At 41.4% G+C, this 14,575-nt stretch overlaps 1 protein-coding gene across 1 annotated transcript in view; it reads right to left on the reverse strand.

The window, feature by feature from the left end:
- The window catches only part of LOC105368369 (myb-like protein Q), a 51,038-nt gene extending 50,389 nt beyond the window's left edge, over positions 1–649 (reverse strand). The window contains exons 1-2 of the mRNA XM_011507375.1: positions 530–649; positions 141–400 (exon numbers count right to left, since the gene is read on the reverse strand). Of these exons, the coding sequence (XP_011505677.1) occupies positions 141–400; positions 530–649 (380 nt within the window). The remainder of the gene's footprint in view (positions 1–140; positions 401–529) is intronic.
- Positions 650–14,575: the final 13,926 nt, after the last annotated feature.

A 14,575-nucleotide genomic window follows, 5' to 3' on the forward strand; every position in this document is an offset into this window, starting at 1 on the left:
GGGGGTGGTGGTGTGGGTGGTGGTGGTGGTGGTGGTGGTAAGTGGTATGGGTAGTGGTCGTCGGGATAGTGGTCGGGGTCGCGGTCGAGATCGTTTCGCGTCACCGACGACGGACATACGCCAAGTATTGCCAAACTCACAGGGGTATGGGCGAGGCACCGCTGGGCTCCCTAGCGTAAGCTTGTCCGGGCTGTCCAAGTGCCACGTATCGGTGGGCGGGATGCTGCTGGTGCACGTGGTGAAAACCATGGTGATGATGGGGCCCCGGATGATGGGCCCCGAGGCTCACCCCATTACTCGTCTGCACGAGATTGTAGGGTTGGTAAAGTAGCGGCGGCTGATGCTGCTGGGGATGTTGATGATGTTGAGGCGGTTGTTGCTGTTGTTGCTGCTGCTGGTGCTGCTGGTGCTGTTGTTGCTGCTGTTGCTGCTGCTGCTGTTGGTGATGGTGACTGTGGTGATGGTGGTGGTGCTGTGACTGTTGCTGTTGTTGTTGTTGCTGCTGCTGCTGCTGTTGCTGTTGGCTAGCCGCGGCCTGGAGCAGCAGTTGGGTTTGAGCAGCGACACCGGCCGCGCCGCCCTGGGCCCCGGCCTGCTGCGGACTCGCCGGAAGTACCGCCATCGCCGCGCCTCCTAGGACCGGCGGCATTTTGCGGCCGTTTCTGTTGGCTCTTGCTTCCGGGTTAGCTCTGCTGTCGGGGCTGTGCTGGGGCCGACGGCCGGTGAGAGCGCCGCTGCGGCGCGAGGGCGCATCGCTCGCGGACCCGCGGGGCTACTCCGGGGGTGGAGCGGTGGCAGAGATGACGGTGACGGTGGTGGTAGTAGTGGTGGTGGTGGTGGTGGTGGTGGTGGCGGTGGTGGCGGTGGTGGTGGTGGTGGTGGTGGTTCGGCGTCGGCGGCCTTGGGCGCGGTTCTCCGGGACCGCGACGCACCACTTCCCTGCACAATCCTCAACGAGGGACACTGTATCGTGGGGGCGGATCAGGGGCTCAGAAACGCTGTCGCGACTTGGCCTCGCGCACTTTTCTCATAGCAGGCGGCCGATACGGCCAACTCGAATGTCGCACTCTCGTCGTCCCGCCCCTCCTCAGTTTGCGAATCTTCTTCTAGCACTGATCGATCTATCCGCACCACCAATTATAAATTAGCACTGTAGTGTATCACTAACCGATAACCGATTGAGGGGAGCTCACAGGGACTGGAGGAACAAAGTTCCATCCAGCCGTTTGCGCATACGCAACAAACAAACAAACAAACAAACAAACAAACAAATAACAGCAACAACGAGTTAAAAACTTAAGAGGGTAATAGGATATGTAAAGAGATATAGGGGCCGGGGGGAGGGGGTAAAGATATAGAGAACGAATGACTGAATAAACGAGTTCAAGAGAGAGTGAGCACTCCTCGTAGAGGCGCGTCGTGGCACTTTAATACGCGTACGCACAGCGTATATATATATATATATATATATATATATATATCCTTTTCTTTCTTTCTCTTGATTGACGTACGAACGAACGAACGAGCGAACGAACGAATGAACGAACGAACGAACGAACGAACGAACGAACGAACGAACGAACGAACGAACGAACGAACGAACGAACGAACGAACGAACGAACGAACGAACTACGATCGAACAAACGTACGTACGTGTACGTGTGTGAAGAGACGGCGAGCGCGTGCAAGATGTGTGTGTGTGTGTGTACGTTGGCAGGCACGTACGCGAGCGCGCGCGCGACGAGTTAAAAAGACGCGGATGGCAGAGGGGCTCTCGAATTGGGGAGAGCGAGCGAGACGGAGCGAGAGTTCGGGCGCAGCAGCGCTCAAGAACCAACTCGCCTCCTCGAAGGTCGCTACTCTACTGGCGCGAGGAGCCGCAGCCGAGAGCTCGGGATCCCCTCCACCGAGCGACGCGCGCGCGCACACGCACACGTATACAGAGGCGTCGTCGGCTCGGCGCGGGAGCAGCGCGAAATCCTCCTTCCCCTCGCGCGCCCCCGGACGATTTTCCCCCGGCGACGAGCGACTCTCTCTCGCTCTCGGTGTGCCCGCACTCCCCGCCTCGCGCCAGGAACCCGGCTAGGCTGGTTCTCGGTTACGAGCTCCGTTATGGATGTATGAGCCAGAGCGGGCGCGCGCGCGCGCATGAGGCATGAGGCGGAGTGAGGGAGAGAGAGAGAGAGAGAGAGAGAGAGAGAGAGAGAGAGAGAGCGCGCGCAGCGACGAGGAGGGCAAGGGTTAGGCAAAAAACGCATCTTAAGGGAGCTGACGTTCTGCTTGTCCTTGTAATTAGATTGAAATTGCCGAGAGCTTCATAAGACAGACATGCCGAGTACACTCTTCAGTGTCAAAATATAAGGCCTGTCACACGAGCAAAAATGACCAAACTTTTTGAATATTTCAAAGAAACTGCCTTCCAATTAATTCGAGTGCAATGTAATTTTAGTCTCGAGTTTCGCCGATAATATTTCACATCCAGATGCGATACATTAATGCTGCAAATGCGATTGAGAGGCTGAACTTTTGCTTTATATTTAACTGTATAAAGTCATTGGTTTTATAATAGGCAGGATTAATCTAACGAGGCTACTTACTTACTTACTTACACAGCACTCTAATCGCATTATTAAACAGGAATTGACGCTTTTATTGATCGCGATTATAAAGATATCCTTCTCTTGCGTCATGTTTTTCACTTTCCCTCGGCTATCCTAGAGGAATAAGAGCTACGAATAATAATTTTCGAATTTACGAGCTGTCGTGCACAAAGAGAAGACGCTCATTGGCCCAATAATGGCGAAACGTGTCAGAAGGCAAAAGTTGTTTCGTCGCTTGTTGTGGGTATATCAGGCGCCATTTGCTGGCAGCGGAGAGTGGCGACGTTTAAAATTCGCAGTTCTCGGTGAAAACGTCAGTCGGCGGCTTTCACGGAAGAGTCTCGGCGGAAGAGCCATTGTTGCCGCTCCGGCCATCTACCTAAATCTACATTTTTCCCGGTGGTTATGGGGCTCGCGCGCGCATCGAGGAGTTTCGTCGGTAACGGGCCTCGGCTACAGAGCAATGAAGGATAGCAGCACTCGACGAGTATAATTTACAAGGGAGAACGCACCCGAGTATTACGGAGTATTGAAAGAGGCGAGCATGTTTTTTTTATCATCCACCTCCACTTCCACCCCCATCTCCATCTCCATCTTTTCCTCTAGCTCCATTACCTTACCACTCATCTCCTTCATATCCATCTCCATCTCCATCTTTTCCCTCGTATTCCTCTTCCTCTTCCTCTTCTTTTTCTTCTTCCTCTTCCTCATCCTCCTCCTCCTCCTCCTCCTCTTCTTCTTCTTCTTACGTTTCCTATTCGTCTTATTATTATCCTTGTTCTGCTTATTCGTCTTATTCTTTATCCTTTATGGTTTTATTTCACTTTGCTGAATTAAGCGGCGCTTTTTTCCCCGAGCATATGAGAAACCTTGTTTTGCGTTACTAATTTTATGGAGGAACAGGCCCGGAATTATTAGACACTGATATACCCACACATACACTGTTCTTTTATGAAATTATTTTTTGATCATTCGGGGAAACACGTGAGAATGTGGGTTAACTCGTTTGCGTATTTCTTATTGAAACGAGTGGCGTTTACTACAGCTGACAATTTACAAGGAAGCGAAAGAAGCGTATTATAATACGCCATGATTACAATTTCTTCTCTTCATCTTATAGGACTTCACGTTTGCGTGACAGGGGCGGAGAACCGGCGGGATGAATTGAGAGGCGGGGAGTGGGGTTGCGCGCGGAGACAAAGGCTAAAGAATGTTTGAGAAACCATTAAGTGGATTAATCCATGGATCATACTTAATTTCCTATCGCTATTACGTTATTATTGTTATTATTGTTGTTGTTATTATTGTTGTTGTTGTTATTATTATTATTATTATTATCCTATCCTAACGATATTACGTTACTACTACACATTTTAAATATTGATCTGGCTATGCGCCTTAAAAAGACTCTGCCTTTTTCTTTCAATTAACTAGTTCTTTTTATCGGCGAAATGAGAGCATCGCCGTTTACAATTACGACGCTGAATCGTATAAATAAAATTAGAAAACGGAATGTATCGATTGCTAAGGTTAGGTCAATAAATAATCTTAAAAGAAATACTTTCTATCCTCGAATGATGCTCGCACACGTGCGAATTCGAGCTGCATCGGAGTACTCGCATACATTTGAAAGCTTAATTAGCGATAGGCAAGAGAGTGAATTATGGCGCGGGCCAAGAGAAAAGGAGATTACGACCTCTCAAATATGAGATAGATATGTTAACCTTATCACGGGGTCGGATTATTATTGCAATATAAAAAGCTATTCTCGTTTCTCCTATTACTTTTTTCTCTCCACTCTACATTACCCCGACCTTACTCGCGAAGCTCTCGGCGCTTTATGCGCTTTATAAAAAGAGAGTCGGGGTTCTCGACATACACACATAGAGGGAGAGTGATAGAGAGAGAGAGAGAGAGAGAGAGAGAGAGAGAGACATACTTATATAGATAGAGCGAACGAGATAATGACGATAGGCGGCGGCGACGACGGCATTTCTTGTGCGGCTGAACTCCTTCCTCATGACCCACGAGAACTCGAGCAGACTGCCCGACGTTGTTGCTCGTAACGACATGGTTATATATATACATACTTATATATATATATATATATATATATATATATATATATATATATATATGTGTATATATATAACTATGTCGTTACGCGCATTCTCTATTTTGTTTCGTGGGAGTTTTGCTGTCGTTTGAGGAAAAACTGTCGTCGCCGTGTTACGCTCCCCCGTAATTTATACACACACGCGTTGTAATTAGCCGAAGAATGCGATTAAGCGAAGGAGCCGTTTGCTAGTGAGGGAAGGAGGAGGGTCGACGGGTGGTTATGGGGGTGGGGTGGGACTGGAGGCCCAATTTCCAAATTTAATCGGTAAGGGTGCGCAATCCGAGTCGTGGCCATTGTTGTCTCGTCTCTCGACGAGGAGGAATATGAAACTCCCAAGGAAGCGACGACTCGCCGTGGTTCTAAAACGATTCCTTCTCGTTTCTCGAGCAGCCCACGCTCGCTCGCCATTTTACGCCTTGCGTAGAGCCGTAAATTACGAGTGCCGCAAAAAGGGGGCAAAAAGAAGAAGGTGCGAGTTCCGACATCTAAGCGCGCGGAGGTTCTTGATCCTGGTCGAGGTTTCGTCTCGCAGCTCTCCTTTTTCCGCTCGGGCCCCACTGCACGCCGGCGACCTTTCGCCTTACTCTCGTCGCCCGGAGCTTCCTCTTTTTGGACTCCCCCCCCCCCGCACCTCCAGCCGCCCTCCGCTATCCCTACCATCGCCACTACCACCCAGGCATCCATACACGCTCGTCCCCCGGTCCACCGCCCCACCCGAGCGTACACCGCTACATACGTTTGCGAATTTCAGCAAGGCGATTTTGAGGTTAGGAGGGACAGCAGTGCGTGCAGTCGACGCCTCGACGGTTCACGTATATGTACGAGCATTCTTTTGGTGCTGAACAGTGGAGGAGGTGGGAAGGGCCGAAGCCTGGCGCAGCCTAAGTAATTCGTATCACGCGCGGCAGAGTCGCTGGACTATGAAATCGTTGGCTAATTCTCGCCGGTCACGCTTCTTGGACTACGGATTCTCATTGTCGCTCGTGTCCGTGGAGATGCGGCGCACGGCATTTCAATATCAAAGCTTACACGCCTCGCAATTTGTTGCCTCTGGCATTTTCTACGCGCCATATCGAGTTCAAGTTCGAGATCCGACAACGGCTCGACAAACTTATTTTTAGACCTCGCACGAATTTGAGCGTGCGAGAGGATGCACGACCAGGAGAAGGGGAATGAGAAGGAGGAGGAGAAGGAGGAGGAGGAGAAGGATCTCCTTCTACTATTACATCGCTTCCCGCACATTCGGCGGAATATATCGGCAAAAAGGCAGGTGGCTTTACGTCAAGGCAATTATCAACGTCGAGCGGTGAATACGAGATTTGCAGCGGGTCCTCGTCAACGGCTCGACAATGCCGGGGCGCAAAATGTCCGTCATTACGGCGGAAGAGAGTCTTCCGTCTATCGGATTGTCGTGTAAATGTAAATAGCGAGTCGCTTTATGCGCGCGCTCCCGAGCCCTTTAATTTTCATCCGTGTGCCCTTCAACATCGACAGCCGCGGTTGGCTACGTTTCGCTGCTAATCCGAGAAAGTAGTAGTGATTGTAGTGGTAGCAGTGGTAGCAGCAGCAGCTGCTACTGCACCAACTCTCCTCGTCGTAGATAAATGGTCATTGAGGGAGGTCGTCGAGCTGGGCTCCGTAGTTTGTTGTTGTCGCTGCGTAATCCTCTCGTCATCCTAGTGTCCCATTTCACAGTGTGTACGTGGGCGCGCGCGTCTGGGCACTTTGCACGCGCAATAATTGCGGGATAATAAGGTGGCGTATTGGTTAGATCGATGCAAGACCTAAAGCGGACGTCGCTTTTCTCGTCCAAATAAGAACGAATAAGTATGTGCGTGACAAGTGGGCCGAAAGCGCCCAAGCTGAATAAGCATTTTGCGAGGTAGCCAACTTGCAACTTCGCAAGGAGCGCGGCGCTTTAAATTAATCCAATGTCTTAGTTGTAATAGGGCGCCGTTATAAAAAAAAAAAAAAAAAAAAAAAAAAAAAAAAAAAAATCAATGTGACGTAGACATGGCGCGTAGCGATTAAGAAATCAAAACGATCTGGGCTCGCTCGCGCACCTCGGGCGATGGCCGTGTGTAGGTCAGGGGGGCGTAAGTACGAGAAGCTCGATCAATTAAGTCGTTGTACGCGTAATGAGATGCGCCGAGTTATTACGGCGAACGCACGTGGGTTACTAATGCAGTGCATTTCTCATTGCGAGCACGCGAGGCGACGTTAATAGATCAGCAGCCGCTTCTTACAATACAATTTTAATGCCGCTAATTAAAACATTAGACTAGATCGTTTGTAAGTGGATAGTCGGTCGCGGGCGCGCGATAGAAGTTATCCACTCGTTATTACAAAATTCATTTAATTCGAATGAAAATGAAAATGACGTGTTTATTTTAATAAATAGCGTAATTTATTTTTATTTATTTATTATTATTATTATTATTATTATTATATATATATATATATATATATATTTTTTTTTTTTTTTAAAACAATTATAAGAGTAAAGTATGTTGTAATTAACGTAATTTTTCTTATTTAAACGACGACGAACAAGTCGCTTCAATAATAAATCCGATCCCAATAAAATATTACTGTGGTAGTGGAATTGTTAGGGCCCGGCATATGTACCGCAGACTCGGAATAATATGTGTTTTTGTTTTATCAAATCCCTACTGTTTGAAAAAATACTGTGGTGTCCGTATCGATCAATGCTCATTTAGAGTTGAGAGAAGAGTTACATGATAAATAATATTTGTTAAAGAGACCTTGGCAAATGCATTTGAACAATTCAAATTGTATAGGTCGCATTAAATGATAAAGGATTCGTTGAAATTTCATGCTCAACGTAGCAGATATATATATATATATATATGTGTGTATATATATATATATATATAGGCATGGAATAAGATAAAAGTTGAATTTTTTCAGTATATCGAACAATGGCCTAAGAGAAAAGGACATTAACGACTACAAAAATAATAAACTCGAGGCAAACGGGACGCTTACCCCATAATTTTGCGGGAGCTAACATTTCCTAATGGAACGGCCCATTCTACGCAGTGACTCTTAACTCCAAGAAAGTTCGAGTCATCGGTACTCTATGGACTATTATTTACTTGGACATTTTTCGCGCGGTTAGAAATCAAAACTAACCCAACGGGCAAAGGCTCTTTTGTGTGGGGCTATTAATGTGCCGGAGTTCGTCGGTGCTGGCTGGGGCACAAAAGGGTGCGACCCGAGATGGGGCTCGCACGCAGTCTAAGATTCAACTTGAACTTTGCGGGCTTATCTGCCTGGAATTTAGACTTTTTCCTCTCCTGTCCCGACGCCTGGAAGAAATTTTAATCCGCTGGTCGTCGATTAAGAGAGCCTCTACTATTTACGACTCAGCTTATTCGCTTTTCTTCGCCATAGCACTTGGTGGGATAAACGATTCGTTTATTATTCGTTTATCGATTCGAGAGACGACAATTATGGGATGCATTACTCATTTTGCGCATCGCTCTATTGATTATCAAATTATTACAATTAATAAATATAAATAAAGCTTATGCGCAGCTCTCAGTTTTTCTTCGATAAGTTCTTATTAAACGATTGTGTGTAGAGGGCTCAGATATATTCCACTATTGATATATTCATAACGGAAATAAATTATTGAGAAATTTATTTAAAGTGAAATATTACAATATTACTATAAGGTTTGCTTGGACAATGCTTTATTAATGCCTTATATGTTTATATGACAATGGCAATGGCTTAAGCTAACTAAAGAAAAAAAGAATTAACGATCGCGTAAAAGCAGCTTGCAAATTAATATATAAATGAATATGTTGTACATAAATATGATAGTATCGATCTCTGATAACGGTATAATTTGAATTAACAAGACATAAACACCTTTGAAAACTATTTTGTACATAATTAATATATAGTTTGTTTTACAAGCTTTTTCCTTATGTGGTAAGCCTGCACAACTAATATTGCATTACATTATCTTAGCATTAAATTATAATATTAATTAACTTTGACGTATTGCCGATATTCTTAGAAATTCTGTACTTGATAAAAAGTGTAAGTACGCATGGGGATTATATATTGTACAAATATTTATAAGGAGAATGTGGAAAATTAAATATTATGATGTGATAAATATCATATGATTAACGGTTAATTGTTTAGCAGTTAGCATAGGCCTCTAGAATCGCGCGGCGGGTCAGCTAATTATTTTAATATAATAAATTTTAAAAGGCACGACCAGATTCTCGCTTGCAATATATAATAATGTTGGTGCTGGCTTTTGTTTTTATGCGAATTTGTGACGGAGCGTCACTGAGCTTCGTATTTATTGAGTGCCAACAAATTTTGCACAGCCCATAATTATTCGCGAAAAATTCTTTTCCCGTAATATGCAATTCACCTAAAATCCGGTCGCATAAATCCAATAGTAAAATGTGTCATAGCTTCCTTGAAATAAAAATTAACAAAAAATTGTATGAAAAAGAAGAGAAAAAAAAAAAATAAGATCCCAATATAGCAAGACCGAAATTCCATTACATCGCTCGTCCGCTTCGGCAAGAGGATGCTCTCCAACATATTAACAAGCCACGCATAATGCGAAAGAACAACCGACGGTCGAGACGAAAGAAAGGAAAGGAAAAGAAGTAGTAAATATACATGCACGCGTATGTATTTATATGCATAAGTGTACGCTCGGGAGCTCGTGTGCGTATATAGAGAGCCTGGGAGGGTGAGATAGGTAGATGTGCATATCTATATATACATATGTATAGATATATAGATACGCGCTTATACTTACGCGTATGTTCAAATGTGTGCATTTGTATATAGATATATATATATATGTGTGTGTGTGTGTGTGTAAAAGTGGTGGCTAGGGGAGGGGCAAAAGGGAGTGGAAGGGAAGGAGAAAAAATGTGCACGAAAATGAATGAAGAGGCACATAATGACGACGTACGAGGTTAGAAAGAGCGGCAGGGGGACGGGGGGGTGTTGCCATGAGAGTGAGTGTGTGTGTGTGTGTGTGTGTGTGTGAGAGAGAGAGAGAAGCGAAGGAAGGAAGGCTGCCGGTTTATGTAACACACGCACACGCGCATCTCTCGCATTCCCAGCAGCTGCGCGCAGCCTTTAAAGCAGTCGTCCTCGCATGTGTCTCTATATTCCGTCTGCCTCTCCCCTCTCTTCTTTATACAGTCCCAACTTTTATTCCACCTCTCCGGCTATCGATTTTCCAGGGACGGATCCCCTAGGCAATTATGAAGGAATTTCTCAATACGAGGGAATCGTGGGCATTGCGATTCATTGTATTAGAAAGCGAAAACTGACACGAAGCTTGAGACAATGGAATGGAGTGGGTGAGGGCTCTTTGGTCCTTAAAATTTACGCGCATCTACGACTTTGGAGATGTTACAGTAGAGGTTCCTTGTGAGCAACGTATTAACCTTACGGCTATTCACACTTCAATCACTTTACTTTTCGCGCACAAAATTTTTGGTCTTCACGGAATGAAATTACAGCTTAATTTCTATAATTTCACATACAATTTCGCAGCAATTCCCTTAAATTTCTTAACCATTTATTAGTTATTAAAATTCACAATTTGCTCAACGTTCGACCGGTAACCGCTAGATGGTCGAGTTTAAAAAAAAAAAATTTCCATTGTTTAATTTGAATCGAGTTTGCCGAAAATTTGGCAAACTCATTTACAAGCAGTGCGAGGAACTTTATAAATATCGTACAAGACAAGATTTTCATCCGAATAACGGGATTTCGTATTACGAATGGTATAATTTGTGGCTCGAAAATAATTTGCTAACATTTCTGTTAAAATTTTCACACGCATATTTAAATAATGAAATGTTATTTTTAAATAGACAAATCATCAAATTTTCATCTATATTTATTTCTAGAATTTAAGATAATTGTATTTTAACTGCATTTTATTCTCTCTCTCTCTCTCTCTCTCTCTCTTTCTCTATATATCTATCTATCTCTCACGTTCATATTTGATTCTTTGATTCTATAAGAAATTCAAATCTATATTTAAATTGAATGATGTTCCGTATTATTAAACATGACGCTCTATTCGATATCGATTCAAATTCGAGAGAGTAACTTATTTAAAAAATGCAAGACTTATAAAACGTGTAAAAATACAAAAAATAAATTCTCAGCTAAAATCAATATCGATTCCGGTTATTTAAAATTTTAACCGAAAATTAAATTTTTAAATCATTTTAACAATTTACGCCATATATATGTACAACGCGTATCATTTGTTTTGAATTAATTTTATCCAGTTCTATAATTATTGGAATTTTTTATCCTACATTAAGCTTTAATCTCATGTTCAAACTTTCAAATTATCCTTCTTAGCTAAGGATCAATAATAGAATATTATACTGGTACATGTATTGTTTGAAATAAGTTTATACTATGAATATGATGGAGCTGATATCCTGATTAAATTAATATCAGCTAATAGGATGTGCATCTTGGACAATAATTGGAAGAGTATAAGATTAAATTGAAATAGATTTTCCGATTTAAAGTCATTTCCTTTCCATTTGTCAGACGGATTAGCAGTGTTAAGAACGCCAAGATAAAGTATTAGAAACAATATATATGTTAGTTGAATGGAATCTTGTAGAATTCAATGATTACTGGAGTATCTTATTTATTATTGACAATCCCGAAAACATACGTCAAATATTTTTTTAGAATTGAATCTGACTTTGTATAATTGGAACACTCGTTAAGAGTTTCATTATACTTGTATTAGATTCCATTTTGTTTAGAGTTTGTAGGCACAATAAATATTTATAACGATGATATGTAAAACCCTTCGATATGCAGAGCGGAGGTAAATGAATCAAGTCTAATAGTTTACTGCTCGCATTTATAAGTTTTATGTATTTATTACTCTTTATAGATTATTGGATTCTTTCGACAACGTAATTTTATATTTCGCTACTTTTATCAAGATGAAAAAATTACGATATTCAATTATCAAGAATTTGTATGGATAAAATTCCAAAGCCCTGCTCTATATAACCTTTGATACTATTTTTATCTTTGATAATAGGAAAATATAGATAAAATAATATTATATTATTAATTTTCATATTGTGCTCTATAATTTCATAATAAGACGCAAGAAGGAAATTTGTCGTTCAAAGTCATTTATAGTAGCAAGAAGGTTATTAATGATAATGTTTCATCAACATCAAATACATTTAGTTAAGCGAATTGTTATAAAAATTGTTAATGTAAATGCTACTACCCAATGCAATGAATAAAAAATAAACTTTTATATAAAAATATTATATAAAAGGGAATTCAATTTATCTTAAAGTTTTAGCTTTAAAAGTAAAATTATTCATTATTTACTAGAGAGTTATTAAATAATAATAATATAATCTTATATTAGATACAATTGCTCTAAGTATTTTAAATTATTCAGACTATATTTATTTATAGCGTAATAATATTTTTAAATATTCTATTACAGAGAACATATATTACGTATTATTTAAATTCAAATACATTTCTCTTATAAATATGATAATGCTTTTTAAAATGAGTAATCAATAGATATTTTTAGTTTTTAATAAAATAATCTTTATGCCACAACCAATTATTTTCATTATTATATTATTAAGAAAAACTCGCTAAATTTTAAAACTATTGCGAACTTTTGTTATATAAAACAATTTTATTCAGAGTATTTATTATACCATATTTCGTGTGCATTTTTTTTTTTTTTTTATTTTTAGTAACACTATGAAAAAAAAAACACGTTCATCCGAAAATATGTATTTTCAGAATTTATGAATAACAGAGAAAACATATCGAAGCAGATATTTTGCATGGAAAAGTTGATTAAGCTGGTAAAGATATTTTTAAAACAATGGTAACCCAATATTATTTGTATTTACAATATAAAATAGACATATATATTTGAGTAATTTAAAACAAGTAGAATGAAAATTATTGACAATTTTTATAAATGATTAAATTATAGATAAAAGGACATAATATCGATAAGTAAAAAATTTGTTACTTAAGTGAGGATTTTGTTTGTTTTTAAAGATTTTTGAAACATCGAAGCAGCATTAATGTGCTGCTTTGGCTGAGTATCATTACATCCAGCCATTTCATCCATTTCAATCGCATTAGAACAAAAACTTACCCAACCAGCCAAGAAATAGTACGGTAATAGATAGTGGACAGAAAACTGCTTCTTACCTGAAACAGCAAAAAAACATTTACGTTTAGAATCATCAGTGGTATGAATCTTCGGCAAGAGTCAACAATTAATGCGCATCAATAAAAAAAGAGAAAAAGTTAATAAAATTTGGTAATAGTATAATTATAGTTTCGATCATAAAATGCCGTATATATGTGTGTGTGTGTGCGCGTGCGCGTGCGTGTGTGTGCTGTATGTATGTCCGCGCGCCTGTGTGTGTGTGTGCGTGTGTGTGTGTGTGTGTGTGTGTGTGTAAAAGAGGAGACGAGTTTTTATTACCATCGCTGACATTCGTCCCTAGTATGGGCAAAAGGGAGGCAGGACAGAGAAAGAGAGAAAACAAGGGTAAATAGCCCAGACAATTCCATTCACCTTCTGCGAAAACACGATGAAATTATTTTCCGGTCAGTGTATTCGTTCCCCATTAGTCGACAACAACTGGACATGCGACTAACGTACGTGAAGTCACATTAGCTCGCTCGTCGTTTTCCTCGTATTCGCTTATGTTTTCGTAAGCGGGGAGTGAAAATAGGATAAACTTGAGGAGTGTGTATTTTTTCTTTGTTTTGTCTCTCTCTCTCTCTCTCTCTCTCTCTCTCTCTCTCTCTCTCTCTCTCTCTCCCTGCTCGGCTCCGCTTCGGTCGTCGGCCCCCCCTCAACGGGAATCCCATCCAGCACTTCTTCTTATCCTTGCCAAGGGGACTGGCGAAAAATGAGAAAGACAGAAAGGAAGCGCACATATGCGCGAAGGGTAAACCATCTAGTTGGGATGGGACTCCGAAGATGTAATTTCGCAAGCGGATTCGGGAGCAAGGTAATAAAACGAATCATTTGAAATAATGCTCTTGGGAAGTTTTGAACTTGGCGCTGAGCGATTTAGTTGCAAAAACTTAATCAATAAAGTTCTTAGGACAGAAAAACAAGGATCATTGGGTCGTGCGGGAATTCAGCTCGACGGTCGACCTTTGTTCCGTGCAGTAGAGCGTCGACCGTTTAGATTTCTGGGTTAGGTTGAGTCACGGTATATTATTACGCTAGTGAACGTTAGACTTACCTTACTATAAACATCGAATACAATGTAAAGATTTTGTACAATAAACATGTTAGACAATGGTTAGAGCGAGCAATCGCATTGACATTTTTAAGAAACGAGTTTCCACGCGTTTTCCACTTACGCGCCTGTATTATAATATGCAGAATGAAGCTGTAAAGTTGTATTGCAATGACGGATGCATTTCATTAGCTGTCATTTATTAAGACGTAATAAATTAATTAATTATAAATACAAAGCATCTGTTAGCGCGTTAATTCGGTGATAAATGAGCTTCTTAGGGACGATTTCACCCTCCCCGAAACTTTTAGATTGAAAACTATATGTCTGGCGCATAAGCCGAAAGCAAATTCGGGAAACAAATTTCACTCGACGATTCACAAAATACTCGATTGTAATTAAATTCGAAGGAGGAGATGGCATGCGACACCGGGATACGATCGTATACTTACTACCCACCCAGTGCGTAAGAATTGATTGTAAAAAAAAAAAATAATAAAATAGTTCGCGAAAGAAGGAGTAGTGACAGGACTCA

The sequence above is a fragment of the Ceratosolen solmsi genome, unplaced genomic scaffold (genome assembly GCF_000503995.2).
Source record: "Ceratosolen solmsi marchali unplaced genomic scaffold, CerSol_1.0 scaffold6, whole genome shotgun sequence".
NCBI classification, from domain to species: Eukaryota; Metazoa; Arthropoda; class Insecta; order Hymenoptera; family Agaonidae; genus Ceratosolen; species Ceratosolen solmsi.